The 12,982-nt window shown below is 38.4% G+C and overlaps 3 protein-coding genes across 4 annotated transcripts; 2 read left to right on the top strand and 1 right to left on the bottom strand.

Moving 5' to 3' along the window:
* On the top strand, positions 1,445 to 3,845 carry LOC104712126 (ABC transporter G family member 16-like). The gene has a single exon (XM_010428955.1). It carries the CDS (start codon positions 1,529 to 1,531, stop codon positions 3,743 to 3,745), a length of 2,217 nt encoding a protein of 738 aa, XP_010427257.1. The 5' UTR covers positions 1,445 to 1,528; the 3' UTR covers positions 3,746 to 3,845.
* On the top strand, positions 4,308 to 9,183 carry LOC104712125 (fructose-bisphosphate aldolase-lysine N-methyltransferase, chloroplastic-like). Of its 2 annotated transcripts, XM_010428952.2 has the most exons (15): positions 4,308 to 4,514; positions 4,872 to 4,966; positions 5,431 to 5,494; positions 5,599 to 5,709; positions 5,803 to 5,862; positions 6,152 to 6,259; positions 6,917 to 6,989; positions 7,116 to 7,156; positions 7,239 to 7,319; positions 7,548 to 7,583; positions 7,746 to 7,829; positions 8,018 to 8,151; positions 8,361 to 8,449; positions 8,534 to 8,682; positions 8,769 to 9,183. In XM_010428952.2, exons 1-15 carry the CDS (start codon positions 4,398 to 4,400, stop codon positions 8,949 to 8,951), a joined length of 1,425 nt encoding a protein of 474 aa, XP_010427254.1. In that variant the 5' UTR covers positions 4,308 to 4,397; the 3' UTR covers positions 8,952 to 9,183. The 2 variants fall into 2 exon arrangements, with proteins under 2 accessions (XP_010427254.1, XP_010427256.1); XM_010428954.2 differs by lacking the exon at positions 7,746 to 7,829.
* On the bottom strand, positions 9,322 to 12,286 carry LOC104712124 (macrophage erythroblast attacher-like). Its single transcript, XM_010428951.2, has 7 exons — positions 11,870 to 12,286; positions 11,288 to 11,482; positions 10,956 to 11,078; positions 10,625 to 10,819; positions 10,185 to 10,318; positions 9,848 to 10,034; positions 9,322 to 9,685 (listed from the first exon to the last, which is right to left on the bottom strand). The coding sequence occupies exons 1-7, from the start codon at positions 12,185 to 12,187 to the stop codon at positions 9,584 to 9,586; spliced, it is 1,254 nt and encodes a 417-aa protein (XP_010427253.1). The 5' UTR covers positions 12,188 to 12,286; the 3' UTR covers positions 9,322 to 9,583.

Here is a 12,982-nt window from a genome sequence, read left to right as displayed (position 1 = left end):
TCTTGTAAGCTTTATTCGATGGTAGTATAAACTTTGAGTCTTTGACCCTTTGCTTATGGCGGCAAGGAAGGATAGGGTAGGTAGAAGTTAGTCACCTAAACCTACAAGGTCAACCGAAAAAGGAGTCAAATTTTAGGATTTGAAAATACAAGAAGCCAAGCCTGTACGTCATGAATGCTTTCATGCTACCAATACGTACTAAATAAAAGGAAGTTACCTAATCTTTTGATTTGTTTATTCTTTAATTACTTGCCGATAACCAATTAATATCTTTAGGACCCACAATTCCTTACCACCTTGATCTTTTCCCCACTCAAATTCTTCAACGGTTGATTGAACGAATCTAACGTTCGAACTTAAATATTCGTAAAGGGCCATGCATGAATTAACCTATTCGCGCTTGGTATAATACATACATTGTTGTCCCAATTGTGTCTGGAATAGACTCGCTATAAAGCACATGTTCGTGCTCTGACTGGGATCAAAGCTGAGTTGATTGGATAGAACAATGCATGGTTTTCGGAAGAGGACTCGACTCGTCAATCTTCAGGGCTGAGCCGACCGTATCTTGAGAAAACTCTTTGTACTTGTGCATAGAATTTTTTGTAATTGACGGGGGGAAAAATAATCCGTAGTTTTTTCTCTATATATCAACAGTACCCTTCACCTAGTATAGAGGGGACAATGACTAAACAAAAATATAGTGTTGAGTTTGGTAAAGAAGGTTCCACCGTTACCACCAACTAACTAATCAAGAAAAACAGAAAAATGAAGTTTGAAATTTTGTATAGTATTTCCCAACCCAAAACAAAGAATTAGAGGATTTTTAATAGCCTAGCTCACAACCGAATTCTCAAATCGAATACTACTTTGTCAAACAGTACAACTTTATTTTTATATTTTACAGAATTAGTTGAGAAAATGTGAATATATTATCTAATAAAGTACATGCATTTGCTTGCGATACAAATAATCACTATTTCACTACAAACATCTCCAAAGAATCGATTAAAAAAAAACTAATAGAACCACTAATTGACCAAACACTATTGGAAACGCAAGAAAGTTCTCTATTCTCAATTCCTATACCTCCCGGTTAGATCAACACTCTTCACCTAATTCTCCATTCAAAATAACACCTAATCGCCACGTGTACACCCATTTCACATACACACTTCAACGTATTTAGTAATTATCACCTGGAATTCTAGGTCGTATATCTCATTAATTACCTTCCCCTAACTAAAAATTACGAGAAATCCAAAACGCATTTCCATCCAAACGCAAAAATATTATTGTCAACAACACTAACCTAACAGATTTCTCATGCTCATTCAATAGTACATCGAGCCTTCGTGTTCACACACTTACAACACGTTACCTCATAAACATATATAAAGACTAAATTCACATTTCATTCCACATCAAAACTTAGAATAAAACATACAACTTTGATCATGCAAAGAGTGTTTTAATTTCCAAGTGTATATAAGCATTTTTCTCACTTTACGCTCTCTTTTACTCTTAAATGTCTCGCCTTGTAGCAGAAGACGATCATGCGTCGCCCTTTCATTCCATGGAGATCATTAGCTCATCTTTGACTTTAGGTCAACTTCTCAAGAACGTTAGCGACGTTCGAAAAGTGCAAGTCGGCGACGAGACTCCCGTTCATGAGTTCTTTGACCGAGACGGTTCATCATCACTCGACGGAGAAGATGATCATCATCACATGCGTCCTGTTCCCTTCGTTCTTTCTTTCAACAACCTCACTTACAACGTCTCTGTTCGCCGGAAGCTTGAGTTTCACGACTTGGTTCCATGGAGGAGGTCATCTTTCTCCAAGACCAAGACTCTTCTAGACAATATCTCCGGCGAGACTCGTGACGGAGAGATTCTTGCCGTTCTTGGAGCAAGCGGTTCAGGTAAATCAACTCTGATCGACGCTTTAGCGAATCGGATCGCTAAAGGTAGCTTGAAAGGCACGGTAACGCTTAACGGAGAAGCTCTTCAATCTCGGATGCTCAAAGTCATCTCAGCTTACGTAATGCAAGACGATCTTCTCTTCCCGATGCTTACTGTAGAAGAAACACTAATGTTCGCAGCTGAGTTTCGATTACCAAGAAGCTTACCTAAATCCAAGAAGAAGCTCCGAGTACAAGCCCTAATCGACCAGCTAGGTATAAGAAACGCTGCTAAAACAATCATCGGAGACGAAGGACACCGTGGAATCTCAGGTGGAGAGAGACGGCGAGTTTCGATCGGAATCGATATCATCCACGATCCGATTGTTCTCTTTCTCGACGAGCCTACTTCAGGTTTAGATTCCACAAGTGCGTTCATGGTGGTCAAAGTCTTGAAGAGGATCGCAGAGAGTGGTAGTATCGTGATCATGTCGATTCATCAGCCAAGTCACAGAGTTCTCAGTTTGCTTGATCGTCTCATCTTCTTGTCACGTGGTCACACCGTCTTCAGTGGTTCTCCGGCAAGTTTGCCGAGTTTTTTCGCCGGATTTGGTAATCCGATACCGGAAAACGAGAATCAAACAGAGTTCACGCTCGATCTCATCAGAGAACTCGAAGGATCAGCTGGAGGAACAAGAGCATTAGTTGAATTCAACAAGAAATGGCAAGAGATGAAGAAACAGAGCAATTCTCAAACCCTAACTTCGCCGGCTTCTCCAAACCCAAATTTAACCCTAAAAGAAGCGATCTCCGCCAGCATAAGCAGAGGGAAACTAGTCTCAGGCAGCGGCGCTGGCACCTCTGCAGTAAACCACGGTGGCGGAACCCTAGCCGTCCCTTCATTCGCGAATCCGTTCTGGATCGAGATCAAAACTCTCACCCAACGCTCAATCCTCAATTCCAGAAGACAGCCGGAGTTAATCGGAATGAGATTAGCCACCGTAACTGTCACCGGATTCATCTTAGCCACCGTGTTCTGGCGACTAGACAATTCACCAAAAGGAGTACAAGAGCGGCTAGGGTTCTTCGCGTTCGCGATGTCGACAATGTTCTACACTTGCGCCGATGCTCTTCCCGTGTTTCTCCAGGAACGTTACATCTTCATGAGAGAAACAGCTTACAACGCTTACCGGAGATCCTCCTACGTCCTCTCTCACGCCATTGTTACCTTCCCTTCGCTCATCTTCCTCTCCGTAGCTTTCGCGGCGACGACGTTTTGGGCTGTTGGGCTTGAAGGAGGCTTAATGGGCTTTTTGTTCTACTGCTTAATCATCTTGGCCTCGTTCTGGTCCGGAAGCTCCTTCGTGACTTTCTTATCCGGCGTCGTTCCGCATGTGATGTTAGGCTACACGATCGTTGTTGCCATTTTGGCTTACTTCTTGCTGTTCAGTGGCTTCTTCATCAACAGAGATCGAATCCCTCAGTATTGGATCTGGTTTAATTATCTTTCTCTTGTTAAGTATCCGTACGAAGCGGTTCTTCAAAATGAGTTCTCGGATCCTACAGAGTGTTTTGTGAGAGGTGTTCAGATTTTTGATAACACGCCTTTGGGAGAATTGGCGTATGGGATGAAGCTGAGGCTTTTGGATTCTGTGAGCAGATCGATCGGGATGAGGATATCGAGCTCAACGTGTTTAACGACTGGTGCTGATATTCTGAAGCAGCAAGGAGTGACGCAGCTTAGTAAATGGAATTGCTTGCTTATCACGGTAGGTTTCGGATTCCTTTTTAGGGTTTTGTTTTACTTGTGTTTGTTGCTTGGGAGCAAGAACAAGAGAAGGTGAGAGTGTGCAACAGCTTATGATACTTAAAAAACCAAAAACGTATATTGTATTTGACTATTTTTTTCCATTACTGAATTCGTTCATTGATTGTGTATGTGAATTGTATTACTTTTGACATCAATAAAAAATATCAGTCTCTTTAGGATTTGGGATTACAGAAAGCACCTATGAATCGATATAAGTAGAAGATTAGTGCAATATTTCCAGTAGATGTATTGTGGAAGATGATGTTGAGTGACTTTTGCCTCCATACAAAATAAGGCCACAAACTGCATTCACATGTCAGTAAACTATATATATTTTACTCTCTAAGTTCTAACCTTTTAATCGACATTTAAACTAACACTGCAATTATATTCGTGAAATTTCATAATGAGGATTGAGGAGACACTATAGCTATTGAGGCAAGTAATTCTCAAAGCTATTTCAATTGAAAAGTAAGGTGTCTACAAAATCAATTAAAAATAAACCGATTTAGTTCGACAAACCAAATAAGAAATTAAACCGAAACAAACCGGATCGAAGATTATTCGGTTTCTCTCAGTTTCACAATATCCAATGGTTCTGACTGACCGCTCAGGCTGCAGTCGGAGACACGGAGTCATAAAATACGAGCGGTGGTTTCTCACGCGCCAGCCAAATTCGGCCGGAGATGCTACTGTGCATTTCGACGGTGAAGCTGTTCTGGGTTCAGCCTCAGCGCAGCTTTAGCTCTTTAGCAAAGTGTTTGCGTCTCACCGGGAAACTACCTATGGAGCCCCAAACTCAGGTTTGATTTCTGAAAAATTGAGACTTTTGTGAAATGTAAGGACTAAAGGTACACAGCTTGATTATCTCGAGTGTTAAATACGTTTCCCCGTAAAGCTTTTATGATACCTGAGTGTAGTTTTAACGGTGTTCCTAGAATTGTTCTGAGTTATGTTCCTCCTCTAATGGTAGCAATTGATACCAAAGATGAAACCTTTCTGATCTTTTAGTTTCTTCTATCTTTGGTAGACCAAACAGACTGTTGAGTTCTTGATTTTTGTAAGCTGATTGATGTAAGTAGATGTTGTATAGTGCTTTTTTGCTCTCTCTCTCTCTCTGACAAAAGAGGATTTACCATCTTATCCATTTCATAATTTAGGCCTCTTTGGACAAGGACTTCTTACCCTGGTTAGAACAAATTGCTGGATCGAAGATCACTAACACGCTTACGATTGGTAAATCCACCTATGGCAGGTGGGTTGGTTGGTGATTTTTTGATAAGAGAGTTTCTTTCAAGTCCATTTTTGTAAATCGTTTTCTGTTTACCGGAAGTTATCATGGACTTTTAGACGCATTTGCTCCGTTCAATAAACCTATGTATAGTTCCCTTGCAGTCTGGTATGTTTTTCGCAGTCCAATCAATGTAATGATCAGGTTCTTTGTTGATACCTTCTGCAGCAGCTTAATCTGTAATATGACTTGTCTATATGTTTTCTTTAACATGGATCTGTCTTGTCATTAACAGTTGAAACATTGGAAAAATTTGAACCATGTCATTTTGTCGTCTGATTATATTCCAACCATTTGCGAGAAGTTTGTTTATCGAGTGATTGTTAGAATAACCAATTTCATTTCCTACCAGAGGCTGTCTCCTGGTGTGATGCTTTGTCTTTAATGTCAATTATACTAACATGTTTACTATATCAACTTTTGAGCAGGTCACTGTTTGCCTCAAAAGTTATCCATGCGGGGGACTGCATGTTGAAAGTCCCTTTTAAAGCGGTATATTACTGTCTACTGAAACGAGCTTTTCCGTTATTATATGTCTTAAGAAGCATTGAAGATTCTATACAGGCTATTTAGTGTTGCCTAACTGAAATTTTCAGCAAATAACTCCAGATGAGCTGCCCCTGGATATTAGAGTTTCATTGACCGACGAAGTTGGGAATATTGGAAAGCTTGCTGCTGTTCTAATAAGCGAGAAGAAAACGGGTCAAGTAAGCTAGCATCAACATTTTGGGCATTTAACTTTTAAAAAAGTGTCCCCTTTCATGTGAGTGTTTTGGTTTTGACTTGAGTCTCTGATTCAGAAGTCTCGATGGGTCCCTTATATCAGCCGACTTCCTCAGCCTGCAGAGATGCACAGCACGGTGAGATTTCACTCTAGTCCTTATAGCGGTCACATGTTCAAGCATTTTGTTTTGGTCACTTTTTGAATGTCGATGTGCGTTTCTTTTGGCAAAAGAGATAGAAAAATGTTTAAATAGTAATAGTTATAGTTTAAGATGCAATCCAAATAACCTGGTACGCAAAAGGCCCAAAGCTTTTTAATTTTTCCACCTGCTCTTTTCTTTTCCAATATGAGCCTTACTGTCAATTTCGTAGCCATGCTATTTTGAACAATGCAGAAACATGAAGATGGTTTCCTTATTCTCTTAGATATTTTGGGGTGAAGATGAGTTGAGCATGATTCGTTGTAGTGCAGTTCACAAGGAAACAGTAAAACAAAAAGCTCAGATTGAAAAGGAATTCTCATTTGTAGCACAGGTAAATATTGTTTTTTTAGTGATCCTGATATGTTGGTTTCTAATGAAAATTCTGATATTTCCCTGTATATCTCAGTCTTTTGAACATTTTCTTAGAATAAAGAGAGGGTCTGCTTTCTTACATCCCTATTTGACACAGTCGCTACTTTTTTGTCCCACGACTAGTAAATTATCTTTATTTGGTAATGAAAACATTGGTTGGTTGGGGTTCCTGATTGCTTAGAAGGCCTACAAGGGGACTACTTAACCGTTTAGAATAATGTATGGACCCATGAGAAAGGCACACCCATATTGACTATATAGTTATGAAACTTTTTTCTTTTTTCTGTATGGTCTCGTGGTGGTATCAGACCATTAGATTGAACCACGTTGGGTCTATCAAGGTGCTATATTATATACTGCTAACAACTTATTGACGGTGAAAACAAATATTAGACTCATTGGCATTGATTTTTGAATTAACTTCTTCAAGTTTTTAACTCCATATCATCACGAATCTTAGCATAATAGCAAGGGTACTATGATTATGTCCTATGTCAAGCTAACCAAGTACGTAGTATACATATGTGTATGTTTGGTAGATGTATTTTCATGTGTCGGGTTTTTTTTTCATCTTAGTGTATAAGAGTTCTAAAATTACCTTTTTGGTGATTCTTAGGCATATAAACAACATAGTCCCATGGTGATGGAACGCCGAGATTTGGAAAATTTTATGTACGCATATGCTTTAGGTGAGAAAGTTACTACACATGTAATCCATTTCGTTATATATCTGTTTCTGGTGTTTTCTCAACCATGTATACTCCCTCACAAGGGAGGTTTTAAATTATTGTGTTGGTCTTACTCGATCTGGCCAGTGGGATCTCGTGCATGGGAAACCTCAAAAGGCATATCTCTGGTATTGCTTTCAATATAGTTCTGCATCTTCTAGTTTACTTATGGTGATTTCTGGTACGATAGATGTTCTGACAATAGAACAGATTCCGTTTGCAGACTTCATGAACCATGATGGGCTTTCTGCATCAATCGTTATTAGCGATGAAGAGAAGCAACTATCAGAGGTTTATTTCCATTCCTGTTAGTTAATATTATGCATTCTCTTCGTCTAGAGTTTTGCACACATCTACTTGGTATTCTATGATAGAGTGAATCGACATTAGTTATGTGGTACATCGACATAGTAAAGATGCATGGTTATTGATGCCATGCTACTTTCTCTTGACTCTAAAGACTTGCAACACAAACTGAAAACAAGCCAGTACATTGATTTCAAGTTTTCATTTTTGCAGGTCACTGCAGATCGTAACTACAGTCCTGGTGATGAGGTAAACATTATAGCACGATTAGATTCACTTCTCATAAGGTGAATTCTATTTTTATTTATTTTAATAGTCGCTAACTTCTATAAGAATGTTTTTTTGGTTGAGGTCAATGCCAGTGACTGGTTACCTCATGGACTTTAAAGCTGACCAAACATCTATGTGTAGGTGTTCATTAAGTACGGTGAATTCTCAAATGCTACACTCATATTAGATTTTGGATTTACCCTTTCTTACAACATTTATGACGAGGTTTGTGTTCTTTATCATCACCGTAGTCGTAACAACATTGATCTGTAGATGTTGGATTGGATACCACACACCAGCCTTGAACTTTATTGTCATTTGATTGACTGAATGTGATGTTGAAACTTCACACTATGTCATTATCTTAAGATTAGTATCAAGATTCAACCTGATACTACTGTGGTGACTTATAGGTTCAAATCCAAATGGTTGTGCCGAATGATGATCCTCTTCGCATCATGAAGCTGGGACTTCTCCGGACACATCACACTCGAACTGTCAAAGATATCAACATCTTTCACTCTTCTTGTGATACTTTCACAATCAAGTACGTGTGAAAATTGAGTTTTAGAATGTCACCAAGCCAATAGAATTTCTAACTGCTTACACATAGAATGGAAACATGGGAGAAGGGTGTAGTAAGAAAGAGTGATGTGATCAAAGATTCGAAACAATGAACTTTAATTCTTTATAATTGGTATTGAGTAGCAGAGCTTTTTACATGTGTATCTAATCGTAGTTTTGGTGATCTCTCAGGGAAGTGAAATCTGCTATAGGGAAAGGGAAAGGAATTCCACAGTCTCTCCGTGCATTTGCTCGTGTTCTCTGTTGTACCATTCCTCAAGGTGCTCAATAAAGTTAGTTAGTCAATCTCTTTTATCATTCTTCGAGGCTAATGCTGAACGTATTAACAGTATAATGATTATCAGAGCTGAATGATTTGTCAAAAGAAGCTGCACAAAATGATGGCCGACTAGCTCGGCTTCCTTTAAAGGACAGGAGCAGAGAGTTGGAGGCACATAAGATCCTCTTGTCTCATATCAACAGATTAATTGAGGATCATAGTGCTTGCATCAAGGTACTATAAAACACTTTGCTAAACTAATTGCCACTCAGTGACCGACAATGGAGATTTTGAAAAAGGTTTATTGGGTGCCTTTGCAGGAAATGGAAGAATATAAATGCTACGTTGTATCACAAAGACTTGTTGTTAGAAGGCAGATGGCAAGAGACCTCCTATCTGGTGAGCTTCGTGTTCTGAGATCTGCAGCTGAATGGCTCAGTCATTACTGCACAACCTTGTTTTCAGAGCACAGTCTCTACAATAGTAATATACAAATGAATTGAGATATTGGAGTGAATAAAAAGATTAGTGTTACTCCATTCCTTAATCCGGATTTGTAAATTATACCACGTTCCATAACCAAAGGTCGAAAGCCAACAAACGGAAGAGAAATGATGAACATGTTGAATCAGGATGGTTAGACACCACAAATGCTCAAGTGAGATACTGGTAGTAGAATCGGTTGACGGTGGTTTGTGAAATGGTCGTTTGACAATAAATTTTACTTTCAACTCATATTTCCATCTTTTACGTTGAACATTTTTTTGCTTCTCTGAACCAACAATAACTGGTTTATTCTACTAGTAGTTTATTCATACAGAAACAACTGTAGTAGATAAGAAGTACAATTAGCAGAAGAAAAAGATGGATAAATATCAGACCAATGCAGCCAAACTTGCTTCCATTAAAACCATGTTGACTAGAAAATTGTCATAAGACTGAAATGAAGAAATAGCTTGATATACAAAGGAAAGAGCTGTTTCTACAAAAGTGATGCGAAGTTTTATCTGCAAGTGCATATTCACAAAGACTAGCAACGGAGAAAGTTGGAAATTTCAGTTTCTTTGGTCTTAATACTGACCTCACAGTCATCCACTGAAAAGGCGACCAAAGTGAGGATTATGAGCATCTGGGTTCATGATATATATGCCTTAACTAACTCCGTGTAGTCGCAGGCAAACCCTGTCCTTGGACATGTTATTTTACCTCCATTTTTTTCTGCCATTTCCTTGAGAGCCTGCAAGTTCATTATTCATCAAATAAATAAAAAAAATACCCAACTTTAAAAGTTTTAAAACTGTTTCGTATAGACTGATGTCACTGATCTAGCTCAAAACAAAAGATTCTAAAAAGAGAAAAAGAACAGGAAAGAGGAAGTTGTAAAATAACAGAATCAAACCTTGGTGCTGTAGACATAGCCGTTGGGCAGCACCTGTGGTGGGTTCTCTGTGTCCATTAGCTCCTTAGAAATATAGCAAACAAGCTTTGAATGGTGCTGCTTGGAGAATGGTAAAGGCAAAGCTAGCTTCCGGAAGTTCTCTTGTGAGAGCGGGTCCTCTTTTGTACAACCTTCTTCAAAACCATATCTGAGTAATGTCAAGGTATAAACACAAACCCCAGTAAGAATCACACAAGGGTGTCATTTCGAAAAATGACTTTCTGCCCCTTTATTTTCAGATGCAGAAAATAGACAATTAAAAACATCAAATACAAAATTGATAAAGTTTGATGATTACGGAGTTTTCAGCGCAGACAATCCTGCTTGCAAGTAGATGTTCAATAAGGGTTCCATTGTCATGCCATATAACTTGCAAAATTCTTGTTTAAACTGATTAACCAAAACATCCCACTGTCGTAGTTCAAACAAAACCTGAGAAAAAGACGAAAACATATATGTTAGTGATTAGCCTAAGCAATACATGCAATGATCAATTAAGATTCAACAAGAGTTGGAAGAAACACATATTATTCAGCAACAGAAAGAGACGGAAAAGTTACAGAAGCAACCTATTATATAAAGAGACAGTGAAATCAATATCCACGTTTTTGGTTTCTTAAACAAAATCAATCATTCGGGAAAGATACAAGTTGAAGCGTCAGTTTTCATCCTTGAAGAGCCACAGATTGGCTTTTGAAACACGGGTAAAACATTTATATAATCATAAGAAGGATTCACCTTATATTTTGAGCATTCCGTAGTACTTTTAAAAGCCAAAGTAGCCAGAACATGCTGCAATTCCTTCATATGGGTTGCTCCCCATGGTGCTAGATGCTTTCGAGCATAATGGATTGCTTGTTTGTAGCTGTCAGCTCTATCAACTCGTACCAACTCGATGAATTCTTGCAGCCTTAGTTGGAACTCAAATTTGCTCTGTTATTAAAAGAATAAGATATAATTATTCAGGATATGGTTCTCGTAAAAATTGGATACTTAAAGACAGAACCGAGTGAAATTCATAAACAAACGAAAGTAAATCTTAACCATGAGAGTACGCACACCACCATACCTTTGACTTTTTCAACCGCGTTTTATTATCAGCACACCATGACAATGCAGAAGCTACCTCCCTATTTTTAAGGGCGTCAATCACCTTCTTAGCTTCTCGAAATATGTCAATATCGACAAGGTCCTGAAAAGATGAGATGTTTATTATTGGCATTTCATAAAGATGCAGTACAAAACAACAAATCCGCTTCACTGCTTACAAAAACGAAACATCAGATAATATGTTAACCATTACAAGAGACACATCAATGATCATGCTTTAAGTAATTTCAAGTGGTAAAAATATCTCCAAATAATGTTATATAATCAGTGTCAAGAGGGAGAGAGAGAAACCAAAATGTTGCTGCTCTCAGAAAGCTTTGTAGCAGTCTCGAAATATGACATCCGCAGCATGTAGTCCACAAGAATCCGTTTCAATTTTGTATTGTTCCATTCAGTGATATTTTCCACATCTACTGAATCCAAATGATCAATGCGAGCACGACACCTCTGCGCTTGCAAATTCTCCACATTGCTCCCTTCTTCCAACTGAAATACAAAACGAAAAAAGTATGTAAGCTATCCTATATAACCACCCAGTTAGAAACCATCCCAAAGAATAAAATTTTGGAAGACGATGCAAAATTTGCAAATGGTCAGATGGGAAATTCCCATGAAACAACTCCACTACATTGCATCCCCTTGATCTGATAAAATTCAAAACAATCATCTAGATCCAATGTCTAGTGGTAATTCTATTGTAGTAACTAAACGTCAGAGATATAACTGCCAAAGACAACTACTTTACTTTGATCTTCAACCTCAAACAAGATCAAAATTAGAAATTTTGTTTACCCCATTTATCAACCAAACCAAACCAAAACAGATACCTAATTCAATCCAGCGATCACAGAGAGAGACGAGGAAAAATTTAACCTTTCGTTTGAGGCCTTGTAATCGAGAAACAAGGCTAGAGAGACGCGAAACGGTGACGTCTTTAGACCAATCGGAATCAGCCAAATCTCCGACGCCGGAAACAACGGTAGAGACCTCTTTCTCGAAAGAGCGGTGATTGGTACGGATCGTCTTTTTGTAATGCTCGAAAGGCACACGGAGGAGCTGGTGCTCAAGCTTGAGGGATTCCGTCAATTGACTCAACCTCGACGACGGCACGACAGGTGAAGGAGTGATCGTAGGGGTTGTTTCCGTCATGACGGTGTCAGAGTTTCCGTTGGTTACGGTATCGATCTCCATGGCAAAGAGAGAAATAGGTTGTTAGCAGAAACTTCGCAATAGAGAGAGATTAGTATATTGGATTTTGCCTTTGTGGGGGTGATCTTCTTGTTGATGATGAATCGATGATATATAAGAAAAAACTCGGGAAGAAATAAATTAGTTCCAGGTGAAACGGCGTCGTTGCTTTGCGGCACTCTCCATATAAAACGGCAGCGTTTGGAGTATGAGCGAATAAAGATAACCGTCCGGTCTGATTCAACCCTAACCGAGAGAGTGATATAAATTATGAAAAAGGTCGAAGACTGTTTTAAACCTGGCTTTGCCATTTGGTTTGGCACAGCCAGATGAAACAAAACAATAGTGTAGGTAGAGAGAGTCCTTATTTTGTCGAAAGGCTTCAAAATATTCTTCTGTTTGGTTCTCTCAATTTTAAATTTTGACCTAATTTTTTAGATGTAGAGAGCCAAAGTATCAAGGCAAAAACAACGATTTGGCCACTGAATTCATACATGTAAAAAGTGATATATATATATATATATAGATAATAATTATAGACATTTAATATATGATGTCATATTTTTATCTTGAAATAACTCACTACTTCTTTTGACTATCATTTCTATATTTTTATGTCGAATACGTGTCAAAATAATATATTGTATTGTTTATTTACTATTTATGGTTGTCAAACCTAAACAGAAAAACTATAACATAAAAGTAAAAATGAGAAATAGTTTTCTAATTCTTTTACTAAATTAAAATTAGTTAGTTAATTATGCGGACCTATGTGAAGCTAGGATGTCAATTGACCCC

The sequence above is a fragment of the Camelina sativa genome, chromosome 9, assembly GCF_000633955.1.
Source record: "Camelina sativa cultivar DH55 chromosome 9, Cs, whole genome shotgun sequence".
NCBI classification, from domain to species: Eukaryota; Viridiplantae; Streptophyta; class Magnoliopsida; order Brassicales; family Brassicaceae; genus Camelina; species Camelina sativa.
This window is presented reverse-complemented; position numbering and strand designations above follow the sequence as displayed.